The sequence below is a fragment of the Zonotrichia albicollis genome, chromosome 13, assembly GCF_047830755.1.
Source record: "Zonotrichia albicollis isolate bZonAlb1 chromosome 13, bZonAlb1.hap1, whole genome shotgun sequence".
Taxonomy (NCBI): domain Eukaryota; kingdom Metazoa; phylum Chordata; class Aves; order Passeriformes; family Passerellidae; genus Zonotrichia; species Zonotrichia albicollis.
This window is the reverse complement of record NC_133831.1, coordinates 6,971,227-6,988,745: the sequence shown is the minus strand read 5'-3', so window position 1 is coordinate 6,988,745 and position 17,519 is coordinate 6,971,227. Positions and strand designations below refer to the sequence as shown.

Sequence of the window (17,519 nt, the reverse complement as noted above, 5' to 3'; positions counted from 1 at the left end):
CAAGCCTCTCATGTCCCAAATTAAAGCTAAGCCCAGCTAATGGGTGTTTAATGTCATATTTAGGACTAGTCTTTTTGTTACAGATGCTGTAAATAAAGAGCATATGGCTTCTGAGGCCTGTGTTTGTGACATACCCAGAGGATAATATCCTTGTATTTCAGGCACACACCTGATGAACTTAAAGAACAGCAGCATTTGGCCACCAGCAAAACAGCTGCAGCAAGAGAAAAATCATCCTGCTCAGAGATGTGACATCTCCTATTTTCATACCTTGTACAAGACACACAGAAAAATGCACATACACCAAGCTCCTTAACAGTAAGTGGGAAAAAAATCTTTTAAGCCTCTTAGCAGTCTAAAGGCAGACACATGGCCTTTTATTTCACACTGTTTCTGTTACACTCAGTGTCTGCAAGGACTGCTCCACACAGCATATTTTTGTTCTGTTGGTTGGTTTTGATTTTGTGTATGGTTTCTAATTTTTTTTTACTTAAATCACACTTCAATTCCATGCTAAAACTGTGGAACTGGACTTTGGATGTGACAGAGAAATATGTGCATGCTATAGATCAGACAATTGTTATAGATTGTTATAGAACACAATGCTATTCCCGTGAATTAGAAGAAATGGAGCAAGACCTCTGAACTCACAGAAATACCTAAGCTAAATGGTGAGAGAAGTTACTCTTGCATTCCCATTGGGTTTCTTGCCACTGGTGTTCGTTTAATCTCCTTAATGTATTTATCTCATACCACCACAATCAATATTTGCCCACATGTATTTGGCCTATCTTCATGACTTCTGTATTTGACACAGCTGTAGAATGACTTTCTTTAATAATCAGAAATGAGCAGGTTTAACTGCTTATCTCTATATTAAATATATAACTCTTCTCTTAAAATAAGCTCCAAGTAGGAACAGAAAGCCATGCAATTACAACACTAAAGGGCTACAGGTGAATTTCTCCCTCAAACTTAGCCAGTAGAATTGTCAACCCCAGCACTGTTTCCATTCTCAGCACTAGGCTGGGCTCGACATATCTTTTGTCCTAAAATTCTGCCTTGCACTTCAATGAACTGTAATGGCCATTTGGAAGGCTGATAACATGAAAAATTAACTCTAAGATGAAGTAGAAAAGGTTTTTGGGTAGTAATAATTACTCTTTCTTATTATGGAAATACTGAAACAAGTTATACCATAGCATAAGAAGCATACAAAGTTTCTAACAGCCATTACAAGTAAATAGTAGGAAAAAGAATACTTAGAACTGAGAATAAGATAGAAAATTATCTGGATGAGAAGGATAGTAAAGCAAGCTATAAAATAAGACAGCAGACTTGTTCTGTACTCTCAGGAAAAGGCAAGAAGGTAGAGGGTTTAAATCTTTTTTTTTTTTTAATCCTTATATTTAATTAAAAAGAAGCTTTTGTATTCCAAGATTGTCCCATATTGCTGCTACCAGCAAGTCCAATGATATACCATGTTATCCCAGAGTGAATTTGAGTTATTTCCCTTGTGAAAGTTAATTTAATAGGAAAATGTGTTAAAGAGGATGAGGAAATGGCTGCTTGGTGACCTGTGTAAAGGACAGTGTATGAGAAACTGCTGTTCCAGGTGACTTATTGTTTCCTTCCAAAAACAGAGAGTAACTACTGTTATCCAAAGAATTTTCAAGAGATTATGCTCCAAGAAATAAGAAATAAGTTTTCTATAGTTTCCAGACAACAGCCAGCAGATATCAAGCTGTCTCTGCTGCAGCTCTGCATGCCTTAGGTGAACAGTGTCAGTCTGTAGCAAAAACTGACATCTCTTGTACCACTAAATTCGGCAAAACCAGCTCTTCATGGACACAGAAAAATTGAAGGAAACAAACACGTGCTCAGTTACAACCACAGAATAACCAGAGCTATTCTCACAGATGCTGTAAGAAGGAAAATACTCATGTTACACCACCAGCTCAATGATATCACAGGTACTCACATGGTTGAGAAATTTGCTGTCTTTGGTTGCCCATCCTATCTGCATCACTCCTGAAGTAATGACAGTGACTTCATAGTACCAGACCCCAGAGTCGACACAGAACGTGCACCTCACGCTTTCGAAGGACGAGGCGTCACACCGTGCCTACCAAAACCAAACAGAAACCCAAAATCACCACCCAGACCCAGGGGCTCCAAAAATCACCACCCACAGCCAGGGGCTCCACAAAATCACCACTCAAAAAACCTTCCTGCCCTTGTTCAAGTTTCTTGAGTATAAGAATATACCAACATAATTTTAGAGGCATTTCAGACAAAGTGGCCTCTCTTTGACCTAGTGAGTAGGCAAGACTGAAAATTGTTAAGTGGTTAAGCCACAGGCAAAAAAAAAAAAAAAAAAAAAAGAGGAGAGAAGTAGAAAGTTGACAGAAACAATGTAAAGATTTAAAGACTAAGACAGCCAAGACAGGAAAACCTAAATAGTTGGTTGTTAACTGATTCCTGGTAGAAAGGACAAGGAGGCCTTCAATGTTAATTCATGAAAATTCATTTTTAAGTAGTCAAACAAGTTTTTAGGAGGAGTTAGAGAGGAAGAAAGAAACCACACACAGCTGAGACAAATATCTGACTGCTGTGAGCTTTTCAAGATGAGACAGGACAAACAATAGCATGATATTTTGACTACAACTGCTCACAAAGTAAGTGAAAAGCCATCTGACTCTGAAGAACCCTCCTCACTTCCCTGGTTTTGGGGCATTACTTTGGTGGGAATATTTCTACAACTGAGATCAGTGTAGTGATGCTATAACCCTTTGATGACAAAACAAGTTTTCTGTACAAAGCTGGCAGACAAGATGGATTCATTCTACAAAATCACAGGAGCAAGTACAAAGCAAAATCTTTTTCTTCAGCCTCTTTTTCAGGTTGAATACATGAAACAATTCCTACCTCTAATCCATGTGGTGAGATCTTCAGGTATTCACTGACATCATTGCTGTTCAGCATGGCCCTAATGTTGGTCAAGTCAACCTTCTCATATGTAAACTGCCTGCCTTCTTTTAGAACTGAAAAAAAAAAGTAAATCCCAACCAGTGTTAGTTGCTGCTGCTGCAAAACTTGATTTTAAACACTTCATACAATGATAATCTCTCTAGGATCCAAGAAGTTTTTGGCATAACTGAATGGAACACTGAGATTTTGCCTGCATGAAAACAGCTTTCAATAGAGTGTGTGTTAAATATCTTCCAAACATGAAAGCATGACCTGTGCCTCTGACTAGAGCTCCCACAATCTAATTAGTACTTGCAGGAAACCCACAGGAAAATGGAAGGCATCCAAGTTCACACCAAGATGCCACTGCTTCAGGATTTACCATTGCATTTGTACATTCAGTGGGCAGAGTTTTTCTGACTCATTATAGTGGAAACAGATTTGGGGATAGGAAGAAGGGGAAAACAAGGATTTAAAGGTTTATACCATCTCATTTTTAGGTGATGAACTTGAACTGAGCCAAAGCAACTCTCTCTCCCCAGCTTGCCCTCTCTACATGGAAGGATCAGAAGCATTTTTCTGGCCAAGTGTCAAATTGTTGACACATACATGTTAATTTACAAGTGAAAGATCTTATCTGAGGACCCTTCAAACTTGCTACAACACTTACACAGCCATTTACTAAACACAGCTGACACTGGCTTTCCATAAGCTGACTAAAGCCCCTAAAGCCCAACAGACCTTTTACCCAAATTTATCTAAAAGGCATTAGAAAATACAAGGTCATTAGAGTTACTGCACCCTTGAAATCACAACTAAACAAGCAAATTCAGTGGGTTTTTAATAATCCAAAAGATCCATCTAGAGCAGTGCTTTGCCAAACACTTTACTTTTGATCACAAAAATGAAAAAGTACATTTAATTTAAAAAGTTTTTATTAATTCTTTATGCCAGAGGGGAATGACCACAGGAGTGGCCATCACCAGGACAGGTCAGCAACCCAGATGTTCCACAGAGACAGAGCTGCACTGTTGAGCCACTCAGCAAACTGGCTGAAGTGTGGATTACAGGAAACTGGTGCAAAGAATTTTCGTTGCAGCTCCAACTTGCAGAGTACAAACCACTTCCTTTCAAAAACATTTTCCTTGCCAACATTTTCTTTCCATACCATTACACTGGATATATTTGTTGGCGTGTTTTTTTTGGTTTTGTTTTCTTTTTCAAGGAGATATTACAAACGCAGCCAGGTTTGTAATGAGCATACTAAGTGCTCATAAAAAATGAACACAAAGGAGTCCTCCATCTCTTTGGAGTGATTACTATTTAATTCATCCATCCCTTTGTTATACCTACACAGATTGTCTAAACTCCACTGGGCACAGAATCCAACCTGGCGTTTTAAGTAGTCGGGGTTATCTGTCCATTTCTCCAGCAGCATCAGTTGGTCACTAATGCACGACTCAGAAACTGTCATTTTATTTTCACCTGCAATTTAAGAGGAAAAAGAGTAATTGCTATCAGCTAGGGCTAAGTTAAAAATAATAACATCCTACAAATGCAGTAGAACTCTCTACAGACACCTGAACCTCAATATTAGAAGCATGAAGTTGTTTCCCCAAGCAGAATTATCTTCATTCAGATTTACCACTTCTCAGCATGGCGCTGCATCATCAAAGACTGATCACAGCTGTTCTCCATCTCCCAAATACTGATTGATTTCTTTTCAAGCAACAAAGGTCTCATGTCATAAGTCATTATGTAGTAATTTCTCAGATGAGAAGGCCAGTTTCAGCAAATCTCTTAAGGGTTTGTCATTAAAACAAAAAATATCTTTTCCTGCTCCTGGCTTACAAGCTCCCAATGCTGTTGTCCAGCTCTAGTAGAGATTTATGTCAGTGACAAAGGCCTCGTGTCACAAATCCTTCTACAGCAATTTCTAACAGGGAAAATAAGTTTCAGCAAGGATCTCCGGGGTTTTGAGGGAAAGAGGGATGTCACTACAGCAATAAATACCAATGCAGGCTCTCATGCTCACAAGTAATCAGGCAAAGCAAGTGACAATAATGCAGAAGCCATGGTGCTAACAGCAGTACCAGGCCAATACTCACTTGTTTGTGCAAACTTCTCCAGTGCTATTAGTGCAAAAAGCATCACTGTTGGGTGGGACTGGAAGTTCTAAACATGGGCAGTAAGAAAAAGTTTATTAATAAATACCCAGTACAGACAGACAAGAGGAGTTGTAAGTCTGTCACAGAAGGTTTTAGGTTCAAAGAAGCCTCCAAAATTCCTGTAATCCACCCTCCTGTGGAGATAGATCCAGAGAAATCAGACTACTCAGAGCCTTGTTCCACTGCCTTCTCATTATGTCCAAGGATGGAGATCCCACAGGCTCTGGAATTTCAGCTTTTTGTAACATACACTGCTAATATTTAGCAGACATGACTTCAACTTTTCACAATAATAATAATAATAAAATAATTGCATTGTAATTGCTATGTATGGATACATACAGAAAGATCAAAGACACTTACCAAGCTGTGAAGTAAATATTCCAATATGCCTGGGCTGAGCAAGCCTATGCTTGCAGGACCTGCAAGAATATCAGGAATGAAATCCCTCTCTGGGAAGTACCACATACCCATCACCACAGAGCTTTTAAACACAAGGTAACAAATTACAGAACACCAAACAACTTCACAGCAAAGCAAAACTATAATATAAAACAATTATCATTGTTTCTAGTAAAATACTTGTTGCACATTTAATAATTACACAGTTACTGGCACATTACAGTCCTGCTCAGTTCACTGCTCTAAGTGGGTACAGAGTTCCAGCCAGAGATTTTGCACTAAGACTCCAGCAGCCTCCACTCAGCATTTTCATGCTCTTTACTTTTGAAAAAAGACTGCCTCCCCTTTACTTCCAGAGTCAATGTTTAAAAACCAGCTCCATCTATCAGTAGCCCAAAAGAAGCAAAACTGAGCACCTGAAACAGCCAACTTGATAGTTAATTATACAGCTTGCAGCACCAGAGCAAGCAGCCAATTTAAAATGGAAAAGCCCTGAAATAGTGTCCACTTAATCAAGAGAGAGACACCAGGGAATCAAACTCTGGCATCTACAAGCTCTTAAGAACTTGCAGTGGGTTCCAACACTTCATTAACAGATTTGTTGCCTGAGCTGACACAATGAGATCTGTGTCTACTAAGATAGAAGCAGATAGAGTATATCTCATTTTGAATTAGTATAATACAGAAGTATTACACTACAAAAACACTTCCAGACCTTGTTCTTTACTTTTTTTTTCCACAGAAATACAGTAATTGGGTTTTAATAACCATTAGGTGACACTGGACAATCACTTTTTCCCCCTCTATTTCCTTGTCCACTTTCAAACAAGGAGTAAAAAATCTAGATACAAAAGAGATCACCAGCAGGAAGGAAACTTAACCATCAGTTTCCAACTGTGTACTAGGTAGGAATGACAGAATAAAAATTCTATATGAAGTCACCTTAAAATAGAATCTCAATTTTCTTTTAAGCAACACAGAAGAGAATCTTTTCAGCTATCTACAATAGAATAAGACATGTCTAAAAAAATGTGGAAAAAGCATATTTCTTTTTTATTTCTATACAGCCTCCAAGACCACTAACTTGATATTCCTGCCTACACTCTAGAGGATGTGTCCTCAGTAATTCAGAGCCAGAGTGGGTCTCCAGAAGAGACTGATTACCAGTGCTAAGGCAATATAACCACCAGGGATCCCCAGTCACTAACCACACAGCAGAAGGATTTGTCAATGGCTCATTCAGACATAGAATCAACCAGATTCTGTCACACCTGGTACCCCTGGGATGCAGAACATTGAGTTCTAAGCCAACACCTCTGACCTGTGCATGGTGGGTGCTAAAGCAGAAGGTTTTTACCTGCTAATTTCTTTACCTGCTAATTTCTTTACCTGCTAATTTCTCTGCCAAGCAGCCAAGCACTGCGGTCGTGTTCCGGTGCTTGGCAGGGTGACAAGAGTCCTGGCAAGCAGCAGCTCCACTCAAGTTTAGTATTTCTGTTAACTTCTGTAATGCATCCTGCAAAGGAAAAATCAGAAATCTCTTCAATGTTACTGACAGGTACAGCTTCCCCCTAATCCAGTATTGTAAAAACAAGATTGTTTTTACACATTACTGAAGTCAGCATCGTATTACAGACAACATGGGGTGATTATCTTCTAAGATAAGATAATGAAGGACAGATGAGAACAAAAGTTCAACAGACCTAAGAGTTGTAACTTTAAAATTACCATCAGATTGTTGGTTGTTGTGATCAACAGCTCAGGACACTTCTGGATTTAAATGAGCTCCCCATGGCAATAGGAACCAAATAGCACATTTGGCACCACTGCCATCTGATCTATTTCCAGGGTCCTAAAACTCACATGCTTTTCAAAAGAAAAGGACTGTTTCAGATTTTAGAATTCAGGACTAAAGAGACATGCCCCTTCCCCAAAAAGGCCTCATTCCCATCATAAATTTAGGATGCTGTCAGCTTTACAGGATGTTAAACACTGTTCTTGAGAGATTAAGTGGTTTTCTGTAGTCACACAAATTTAGGAAGTAACCAAAGAGGGTAATAAAGCTAAAATCCCATGCTTTGACTTGCTGTGTTCAGGCAGCATGGTGTGAATAAAATTCCAGATAGGTCTAGAGCATTCTCTGTATTTTTCAGGGTAGTTAGGGGTTAATCTAGAGTCAGAACAAGTCATCCCACAGGGAGAAACCCACCCTGAAAAGTTCCAAATCCTCCTCAACTTTCCAGCCTTCATGAAAGTTTCAGCTGATTCAGATTGAAACTGCATAATTTCAGGCAAGGATCTAATTAGAATAGAAGAACTCCTCATATTGAAGTCATCAGCAGCCATTTGGAGGAAAAATGAGCACTGCTCAAGTTGAATAGATGTGTTTTTTTGAACTGTGTTCTGAGCCACATTTGAATCAGTTGACTGTGCTAGAGTCTGAGGTCTGTACAGAGATCACACTGAAAAGTAGTTACATTCTTAAAAGGAAAGCCACAAAACCAGAACTGATGAACAGGACTGAGCTAAGTGGAAAGAACAGAGAAAGAAGAAAGAATGAGCAACAGACTTGGGATGGACAGAACTCCCTAAAATTAGACTCTTGACATACTGATACTGCTCTTAGCCATTATTAGAACTGTCAGAGAGATCAAGTATTTTGAGTTAAATAAAGACTTTATAGAATAAACAGTTTACTGCACTGCCCTTTCAACTTCATGGACTTTATAGCCTGCAAAACCAGAAAATAAAATACAGCATATTGCTGTTCTCCAGCTGTCATGGAAGTGAAGTATTGACTTAAAGTGTGTGCTGCTGTTAGTTTTCTTTCTATGTAGTTTAAGCTTTTTGTTTTGGGGATTTTATGAAGCTGCATGTGACCAGCAGACCCCACAGCTGCAGCTCCTTGTGCTGCAAAGAAGCTACACAGGAAAAACCATTGTGCCCCCCAGAAAAACAAGCACCTCATTCCCTGTCTTGATAAGGTCAACTATTTTATAGCAAACTCCTTAACTGTATTCCAATGAAAGTCACATGGCTTTTGAAAAACAAATTATTTGATTGCTGAGGACATTGTAGAGCCAAACAAAAAATCCAAAATCATTCTCCCTATGTGCATTCATTTCCATTTCCTGATTTTTTTTTTTAAATTAGACAAAGTTTCTAATAATAGCATTGTTTTCAAAATAACTCAGCAGTCTCTGTGAGAGTCATAATACATTTCTCTTGTTTAAAAGTCTCAGATAACTTTAATCAATAGCCTAGAGGCAACAGACCCACTTCAGGTAGTTTGAGAGCTTGACTGATTCTCCAGCCACTGATGCAGGCAGCTCTTCATATCCCTAACAACACCAATGGAAGACTAAAATTGGCAGCATCAGAAGCTTGAGAAATGAAGCAGCAATTTCTGAAGAAATGAGATAATGACAAACATTTGAAGACAGACAAGTTCTCTGTACAAACATTATGTTTAGCATCCTTAAGCACCTGAGGCTTTCAGTTACACACCTGCACCAACACAGCATGAACACCTCAGGTCATCTTTCTGCCCAAAACCAGATTAGTGACCAGTAGAACAAAAGTATTCTCATTTGCCAAAACCACATATAGGTACTTGTTAGTTTAAAAATGTCATTTATTTAGCTTAACACACCCATTTGTGTTGCATTCCTCACGTGCAGGGCAGGAACAAATTCAAAAGTGACTTGTAAACATGCAGCTTTGCAAATGAGAGAACAAAAGGGCAGAACTGAGGCAGCTTCTGCAGCACCTGCACAGTGCAAGTACCACACAGCAAGAGAGAATGGCAGGAAAAGCAGCCAAAACCCAAGGCTCTCTTGCTCCTTCCCCATGGATCAATTTTATATTTTTTTGGGGAATAATCCTAGCATCAATTAGCATTTAGACACCAAGCCACCCCAAACTACTTGAAGTTGAATGTTACACCCGTTTTTCTGAACCACTATCAGTCTTGCATCACCGGTGAAAGGCACTCAAAGGGATTCTGGGTGTGGCAACCACAAGTAACTGACATTCACAGATAAATGCATCTGCTTTTGACTCACTTTTGTTGGCAGAGGACATTCATCAAGTAGTAGCGTTATAACAGCTGGTCCCAGGGGATCTTCTAATGGAATAACTCTAATTAAAGATTGAACAACTTCCAACCAGCCTTCATCTGTCAACCACAAAACAGAAGTCACACTCAGAATTAACAGTGCTATTCAGAAGTGTTCAAAGTACATCCCCAAATGTAAACTGAAAAATCCTCAATATTACTCAGTGAGCTTAGAGACAGCAGGAAAAACAGTTTGCTTTTTACACCACTGTCTTAGTTTGCAGTAATTTAGAAGTTTAAATTCAAAAAAGAAAAAGTTTACAGCAGCTTGGGTAATGATGATCACCTGATTTGGAGAAGAGTCTTGCCAGGCCAGAGCATCCTTTAGTTCCTACTACTATTAGGAAGGAATACTCATGGTGGTATGGGCAAGTACTTTGCTCAAGTGTGACACTGATAGTTCAGCAGCCAATGTCAACTCTTAAGTGTTAAATGCTACATACACAATGACACTGAGGAAATAATTTCTTTTAACCAGAATCAGATCCCTCTTTCTGAGTTCTCTGAAGCAACAGAAACTCAGTGGTTTTTTCCCATGCCTGATGGTCTAAAGAATGTTTGTGCTCCTAAGGAGCAGCTCTCAATGTTGAATGAGTAGACAAGGACTTTTACTTGCAAGCAAACTAAGAAGATGTTAAACTACTGATAAAGTAAACAGATTTGGATTTACAAGAAAATAGCTCCCTTAGAAGTGCAAATAAAGACAGTCTGTATCTGTGTACAGGTGAGTGAGGCTGAAGAGGCAGTATTCCCTACAACAACACAGCAGTAATATATTGGGGGTTATGTTAGCACATTCCCCTGAAAAACATTTAATTGAATTGCTGTAATATCTAACCAGATTGATTAATTTATTTTAATACAGAAATCTATTTCCTAAGACCACTACCAACACTACTAAGTAGAGAGGTAAAAATTCAACTAAACCAGAAGTTTTGTTGAAGCCTTAAGATGGGAGAATCTCTCCTGCTGTAACAAAGATGAAGCAGCCCCAGCTTGTCCTGCAGGAGCACTGAGAGACAGGGTTGGGACAGATACAGAGTAAAGCAGAGCTCTCAGGTCAGTAAAACCCAAACCAAAGGAACCTGCTCTGTGCTGACACCTGAGCACACAGGCCTGGCCCATGTCTGTGTGCAGGTGCAGGATGTTCCTGCTCAGCTGCAAACAGCCACTCTTGGTGGCTTAGGGCTTAATGCCACTACAGTGTGTTTGTGGCCATCCACTGGCTGCTTCTGGAGGTTTCACATGGGAACTTTAACTGAATTCAAGCAAACTCAGGCCAATGCATGAGCTCAGAGAAGCTCTGGAGGGCAGAACTTTGCTCTGGTTCCCACATCCCCAGAGCTACACCACACCCCAACACACCCAGCTGAGGTGCATTTTTCTTTGCAAAGAAAAGAGGGGCTTGGGGTTTGCTTTGTTTCTTTTGCTTGTGAGTCACAACTGAAATGCCCAACACAATGCCTTGATACCTGTTTCTGCCATTTCATGCAACGTGATCATTGAATAAGGAGGCTCCTGGTCACTGAAAGAGATATTACACAGGTCAAAAATTATACACAATCATCAATGTAATACAATGAATAAAGTGATTATACACAGACAGAAAACAAATCCAGTAACCATTTAACATAAGGAAGTTACACAGGCTGCAGATTGCTAATGTCATTTTCAGATCTGAAACACAGATGGGATTTGAGCCTCTCTCTGGCTCAACATCAACATCTGCATGTCTGCAACAGCTGACAAGTGAAATTGTGATTCACATCTGCATGTCCAAGAGCTGAACATAATGCCTGGATTTGGTGCTGTTCATTACCAGGTTCCTTGTAGCACATAAGGAGGCACTGCATGTCAGAGGTCACAAACTGAACCCAGAGCAGTGCACAAGGGGCATCGCTTCAACAGGATTTTTTTTTCTCAGAAATTCTCTGCTAAATATATAAATATTTAAAAACCACTACAAAACCTGAATGGGAAGCCACCTAACAGCATCTCAGTCTTCAACAGGAGTTGTTAAAAGAAACAGTTAAGGCAGTTTAACAGAAAATATTTGATCCAAGCCATTTTCCAGCATGAAAACCACAAGAAGTTCAATAGCTCAGGTCCTCAGTCCAGTTTACTGGAGTAAGGACACAAAGCTATGGACACATCTGCCTGTGAAAGTACCTAAAGCAAGACCCCAAAGTCCTGCTCAGTAAGCACCTCTAGGTCCAGATAGTTTGAGATATTAATCATAAAGAGAAAAATCTCAGCATTGATGAAATATGTATGACATAAATACGTCTTTCTTTTCTTACAAAACAGTGAGCACAATATATTCTTAAATATTTCCACAAGACAATGCTAAAGTCCAGTTTAATGCATTTTCATATTGCCGCAACATTTGAAACAAATAGTTGGGTTATTTTTTAACTCGAGGCATCTTCACCTTTCTTCTGGAAAGAAATCTGCCTAGAAGGAAAAAGAAGTGCAGTTTTGCAGCCAGAATTACATCAGGAGAAAGAATAGAAAAATTCAAAGAAATGAGAAAAAAACCCCAACAAAAATCCCAACCATTAAGTAAAGGCTACAATAAGAAAGGATGGCATTTTTATCTGCAAGATTTCTGGTTTTGTCATGAGTAGCAGCTTTTCACAGTAGTGGCACTGAGCACAGGACAATCCTGTCCCACCGATTTGCCATTTTAACCACTTAATTTTCAACATCCCCTCCAGGACATCTTCCTCATTTTGAAACAAAACAGCCATTTGGGTAATTTCTTAATTGGGAAGGCAGCTTTTCATATAAGCCCCAAAATATAGAACTTATCCTTCTGAGTTTATGAAATTAGACTTCTAGGAAGCATCTGTCTCTAGATAGGAGAGAAAATAAAATCAGTTGTCAGATATGTTTTAGGTCAGAACTTTGAGATTTGATAAAACCAAAAACAGTAACAAGAAAAAAATTAACACCAAGAAAAACCAAACAAACAGCAAACAGGAAGAGCAATGATTCATTCCTTATCACAGTACATTTTCCTGTAGTCTGTATAAAAGCCCCCATAAAAATACAGTAGCTTCAGGAACTGATCAGAAACAGGACTCCATGGGCAGTGAAATAACCATGCTTATTGTCTCTCAGTAGCATAGGAAAGTGCTCACAAGATTACAAAACTGATTGCAAGACCCACAGGAACAGGATTGACTGTGCACAGAAGTGTTGTGAAACAGCTTAAGGAGCTGAACTTGAGGGAAAGGGCATGTAAGACTGGGCAGAGACTATAAAAAATGTTTGCCATGATTTGAAGACAGAGCACAAAATAAAACCTGTTAAAAAACCAACCAAACACAACTTAAGACTTAAATGTTCATGAAAACCATCAGTCCTGATATTTTCACTTAAAGCCTTTAACAGCAGGAAGGCAAACTCCTTCTCTGCAGGCACATTCCAGAGCTGCTGCAGGTATATGAATCAAGGCTCACTTATTCTGAGTCTCATCCACCTCAAACTCAAACCCCAGCTGTCAGGCTGGAATTGTGCTTTTCCTTCTGTTCTGGTCTTCCCAATTCCGAGCCTGCACCTAATCCAAAAGGTGTTGAGCTAACTTAACCCATCATTTTAAGGTCCTTTTAAAGCTTTGCAGAAAGCAACACAAAACCAAAAAAAAGGACCAAAAAAATGGATGAGCCCATAAATATCCCCCACGCCCTTAATGGATGCTTTGAGCATGCCAGGAATGCAATACTGGGATTGTGAGTTGGGCAGTCACAACATGTGATCTTTAAAAAGCAGTCAGACTTAAAACTGGAAAGAAAACCTCAGTCTGTTTATCCAGGCTAACAAAGATCAAAGCTCCCTATTTTGCTTCACCATTTCCAAAGAAGTGAAATCCAGCCTGCAAACAGAAAACTGCACAACAACCAATTTTTAGGACAGAAGTTCCCAGCCTCTGGAGCATTTATTGCTTCCTAAACTGTGTATCTGAGCCAGGTAAGAAATCAGGAACTGTGAGGAAGCTCCTCAGCTCCTGGAAGAGTCTGTACCTGGGCACTCAGGAGCTACTTCTATTACCTAGGAAAGGTGCTCCTCTCCTAAGCCTCCAGATGGAAACACGCAGCTGCTCCAGGGAGGGTCAGGTGCAGATCGGTGAGAGGCTGGAGCCACAGTTTGAGAGAAGACAAGAACATTTTCATTCATGTTGAATTATTCCTTGAGGAGGTACTTACTTATCTACCAACGTCCGAATTACAGCCAGTGTGTCAAGCACCAGCCCATCCACATTCTGTTTTTTCCTCCTTGGCTCATGAGGCCCTCGACCCCTCCTGGGTGGACGGACAGGGTCCCTTGGGTGGCTCCTGGCCTCAGGGATGTGTGTCCTGCTGTGCTCTGTCTGTCGGCCCTGAGAGCTCCCGTTGTCCTCGGCCCCGCTGTCGTCGCGGCAAACGCACGAGTTTCCCATGCTGCCAGCCCCCAAGGCTCCCAGGAAATGGGGAAGGTGGTGCTCTAGAGTCAACAGCAGAGCTTGGAAAAGGCTTCTGCTAGCATAGAACACAACCCAAGCAACTACAATCATCTAGGAAGTTTTAAGAGAAATGTTTGTGCGATCCCGGATTGCGATCTTTTTGCATCTTAAACGCTGCTACCAGCTGGAATGAGTGGGAAGTTGGAGACTTAGCTGCTGACAGAATCACTTAAAACACACATTGGTCATCCAGAAGGAGGTCTGAAAAAGCAAACATAGAACAAGAGTCAGTGTTACTACTGCTAGAAAACAGCAGAATTTCTATTTTAGTAAACAGCAGCAGTTCTGGTTAATAAAGCAGCTCAGAAACACAAGGCTTCACCTGAAGTCTATTGTGGGGAAAGGGAAAGGAAGGAAGAGGAGGAGGAGGAAGTTCCCCTGGTCAGGAGCTCTCACCCACACACCATTCCTTTCTATACTACCTATTACCTCCCAGCTCCTTGGTGGTTTTTGGATGCAGAGGAACAAGTTTGCCTGTAAATGTCCCACACTGCTACCTTTAAGTACTGAGTATCAACAAACCAGTTTCATTTGCCCTTTACAGAGACACATGGCCTATGCCACCTCAATAAAGGCTGTACACCTCAGGTTCTTATTTCACATCAGGAACATTTCCAAACTTTATAAAATTGTAAAGAACTAATCTTACAGTTAGGGTTTATCTCAACAAACAATAGATTTAACACAGAACCATTTGGTCCACCTGTGCATAAACACACATTTTTGGAACATGCCTACATCTCCTGCATTCTCACCCAAAGAAGCACCAACATTGAATTAAACAGGTATTATAGACACCTTTTTAATGCCTTATAAATCTAACTGGGATTTTAAAATAGGTGTTGTGTGCCTGTTTGGATTTAGTGTCACACCAATCTTTCGTTTTTGGGAACAAAGACTAATCCAATCATTCTTCTGTTCTTCATTCAAATGGCTTGGATCACATACAGGCCCAATAGCAACTGAGACCACAGGGCAGTCTCTCCCAATTATTAACTTGAAAATGCAAGAGAAAAAGGATTCAAAGCCCCATTTCATAACAAGGTATGTTTCAAGCCATAGAATATTACTTCAAGCCTCAGGTAATATAAAACTCTACAAAAGACATAATTTCACTTCTTACTTATTCTGACATGCCTGAAGCATGTAATTTTTATCCTTTCAAGAATCAAGTTTAACATTTAACATTTACACTAGAAGTTATGGTGAATATCCTGTAATAGGTTATTACTATTCTTCAATTACTAAATCTCATTAACAGCAGACATGTAGCACCCTAAATTCAAAAGAAAGTCAAAGAGTGCTGACACCTGTAAAATATGGAAGGTCCCCACATCAGAGCCAACAGGCAGCTCTGCAATTGCTGGCTGCCCTTTGGGACAAGATCTCAACAACATTCAGGAACCAGACATTGGTCATATGAGCAACTCTTGGGATGTCAGCTGTCACTGGAAAAGCACTGCCACCAAGCTCTTCCAGGCTCTTCTGTATTGTGAAGCACATCATCTTTAGGCACAGTGAAATGTTCAGTATTAAGAAATTAACTGGAGGCTAACTAAGAAAAAAAAATCATTTCCCCAAAGGCTATTAATAGGAAAAAAAGACAAGATCTTGACTTCTTGGTCAAGAAATTCCTAAACCACAGATCATCAAAAAGGTTTCAGCATCACATCATGCTTGCTTTTAGCCCTGAGCAGTTTGGCCATCAGGCTCAGAGTCCTTCCATCTGAGCCAATCCTGCTGGCACCTTCTCAGTCAGAAAGTCACAAACAGATGAGAGGTGCCAGAGGGTAGATTGCAAAGACCTCCAATAGAATTGTCTGAGCTCACAACTGGTTAAAGTGACTTTCTTGATTTTAAAAAGAACTAGTTATGTTAAATGCAAATCATGTCTTTCTAGGGAATAGGTATGTATTTATGAATCTGGGTCATTTAAGGGCTTTTTAGCAAGATAATGCTAAAATCTAAAACTGTTACAGATTTAGAATCTGCATAAAGTTGTTCTGTAACTTATGGAAATGCTAACACAGTGAATCTATCTTGTCATCAAAACAAGAATGGAAAAGCTGTATTTTAGAGATTAACAATGAGTAAGAACCTAAAGAAACAAAACCAGACATATGTCAAGATTAAAGCTGATTATTGAAGCCTAAGTTTTTCTGTCTGCCAACTTAAAACATGATTAAAACCAAGTAATTATGACCAACTCACCTGTAAGTTTGCTTGGTTCAGGAATGGCTGGGGAGCTCAAAGTGCTGTGGCAGAAGTGGTTTGTTCTCCTTCAGGGCACAAAGTCTCTCTGGAAAAGGCAGTGCTCTGTAAGCCTTTATGGTGGGCACTGAGTCATGACTGACTCTGCTTTCACTCCTAGGAACTGCACTGAGGAGTCCCTGAGGAGACATGGAAAAAAAAGAGAATTCACTTGGAAACTGCATCTAAGGTAGACATACTCCACCTCCTCCCTACACCTGCCATGACATCAAGCCACACTGTTATTTTCAGCCTTTACAGAGCCTTATTTTCAGCCTTTACAGAGGGAATTCTCTTAAGGCTTCAAAACCCAGTTTCTCATCTAAAAGCTTTAGGACTAGACAGAGAGATAGAAAACCCAACCTGTTTCTACAGCCTTGGTATTCCAGATTATACAGCACAAAGTGCAGAACAGTGACCAACTCCTCACCTCAAATTACTCCCTACAGGAAGAAGAAGAGAAGCAATAATATCTGCTCCAGACAGAGCAGAAAATAAAAGTACACTATAAAACCTGATTAGATAACAGGAAGAGAGAAATGACAGGATAAACTCCCCTTATTTAGTAAAGAGCTGGGTTTGACAGCATTCACTTGGCTCTTGCTCACCATCACATACAAGGAGCTCATTGTCAAGCCTGAAACAAACTGAAAGGCTAAATAATGAGGAACACAAGGTAGGAGAGATTGCTACAGATCTGCTCACAAACCAGCTTGTCTGGATAGAGCACGAATGCAGGAAGAAAGGTTCTGAAGTGCAAAGCAAACTAATAAAAATGCAAGTTTTTATTCCATAAGTAGTATCTGGTGCTCCAGCTGTCACCAAACAGCACAAAATGCCAATGCCCAGCACCTCCTCTGTGGGACACTCACTGAGCAGCTGCCCCAGCACACCTTGCCCTCAACACAGCCCCCAGAGCAGATGCTGCTGGAGCAGGACACCTTCCCTGCATGGCAGAACAGCAGCTGCAGCCTGCTGTGCCCCACACCTCCCCTGGCACTGGGACCATCCCAGCACAGGGAGCAGCTTTCTCCTGGCAGGCTCAAGCACAGGCATGGATGCACAAAGGAGTTATGAGCTCCACAGGCTGACCAGCCTGCTGTGGCTG

The 17,519-nt window shown here is 40.2% G+C and overlaps 1 protein-coding gene across 2 annotated transcripts in view; it reads right to left on the bottom strand.

Annotated features, from left to right (window-relative positions):
• RSPRY1 (ring finger and SPRY domain containing 1) overlaps positions 1-17,519 on the bottom strand; it is a 36,232-nt gene that overhangs the window by 9,846 nt on the left and 8,867 nt on the right. For both annotated transcript variants that reach the window (XM_074550864.1, XM_074550865.1), the window contains 10 exons: positions 16,373-16,551; positions 13,866-14,362; positions 11,130-11,182; positions 9,605-9,717; positions 6,930-7,056; positions 5,502-5,560; positions 5,079-5,145; positions 4,324-4,455; positions 2,929-3,044; positions 1,982-2,125 (listed from right to left, as the gene is read on the bottom strand). In XM_074550864.1, the coding sequence (XP_074406965.1) occupies positions 1,982-2,125; positions 2,929-3,044; positions 4,324-4,455; positions 5,079-5,145; positions 5,502-5,560; positions 6,930-7,056; positions 9,605-9,717; positions 11,130-11,182; positions 13,866-14,212 (1,158 nt within the window). In that variant the 5' untranslated portion in view covers positions 14,213-14,362; positions 16,373-16,551. The remainder of the gene's footprint in view (positions 1-1,981; positions 2,126-2,928; positions 3,045-4,323; positions 4,456-5,078; positions 5,146-5,501; positions 5,561-6,929; positions 7,057-9,604; positions 9,718-11,129; positions 11,183-13,865; positions 14,363-16,372; positions 16,552-17,519) is intronic.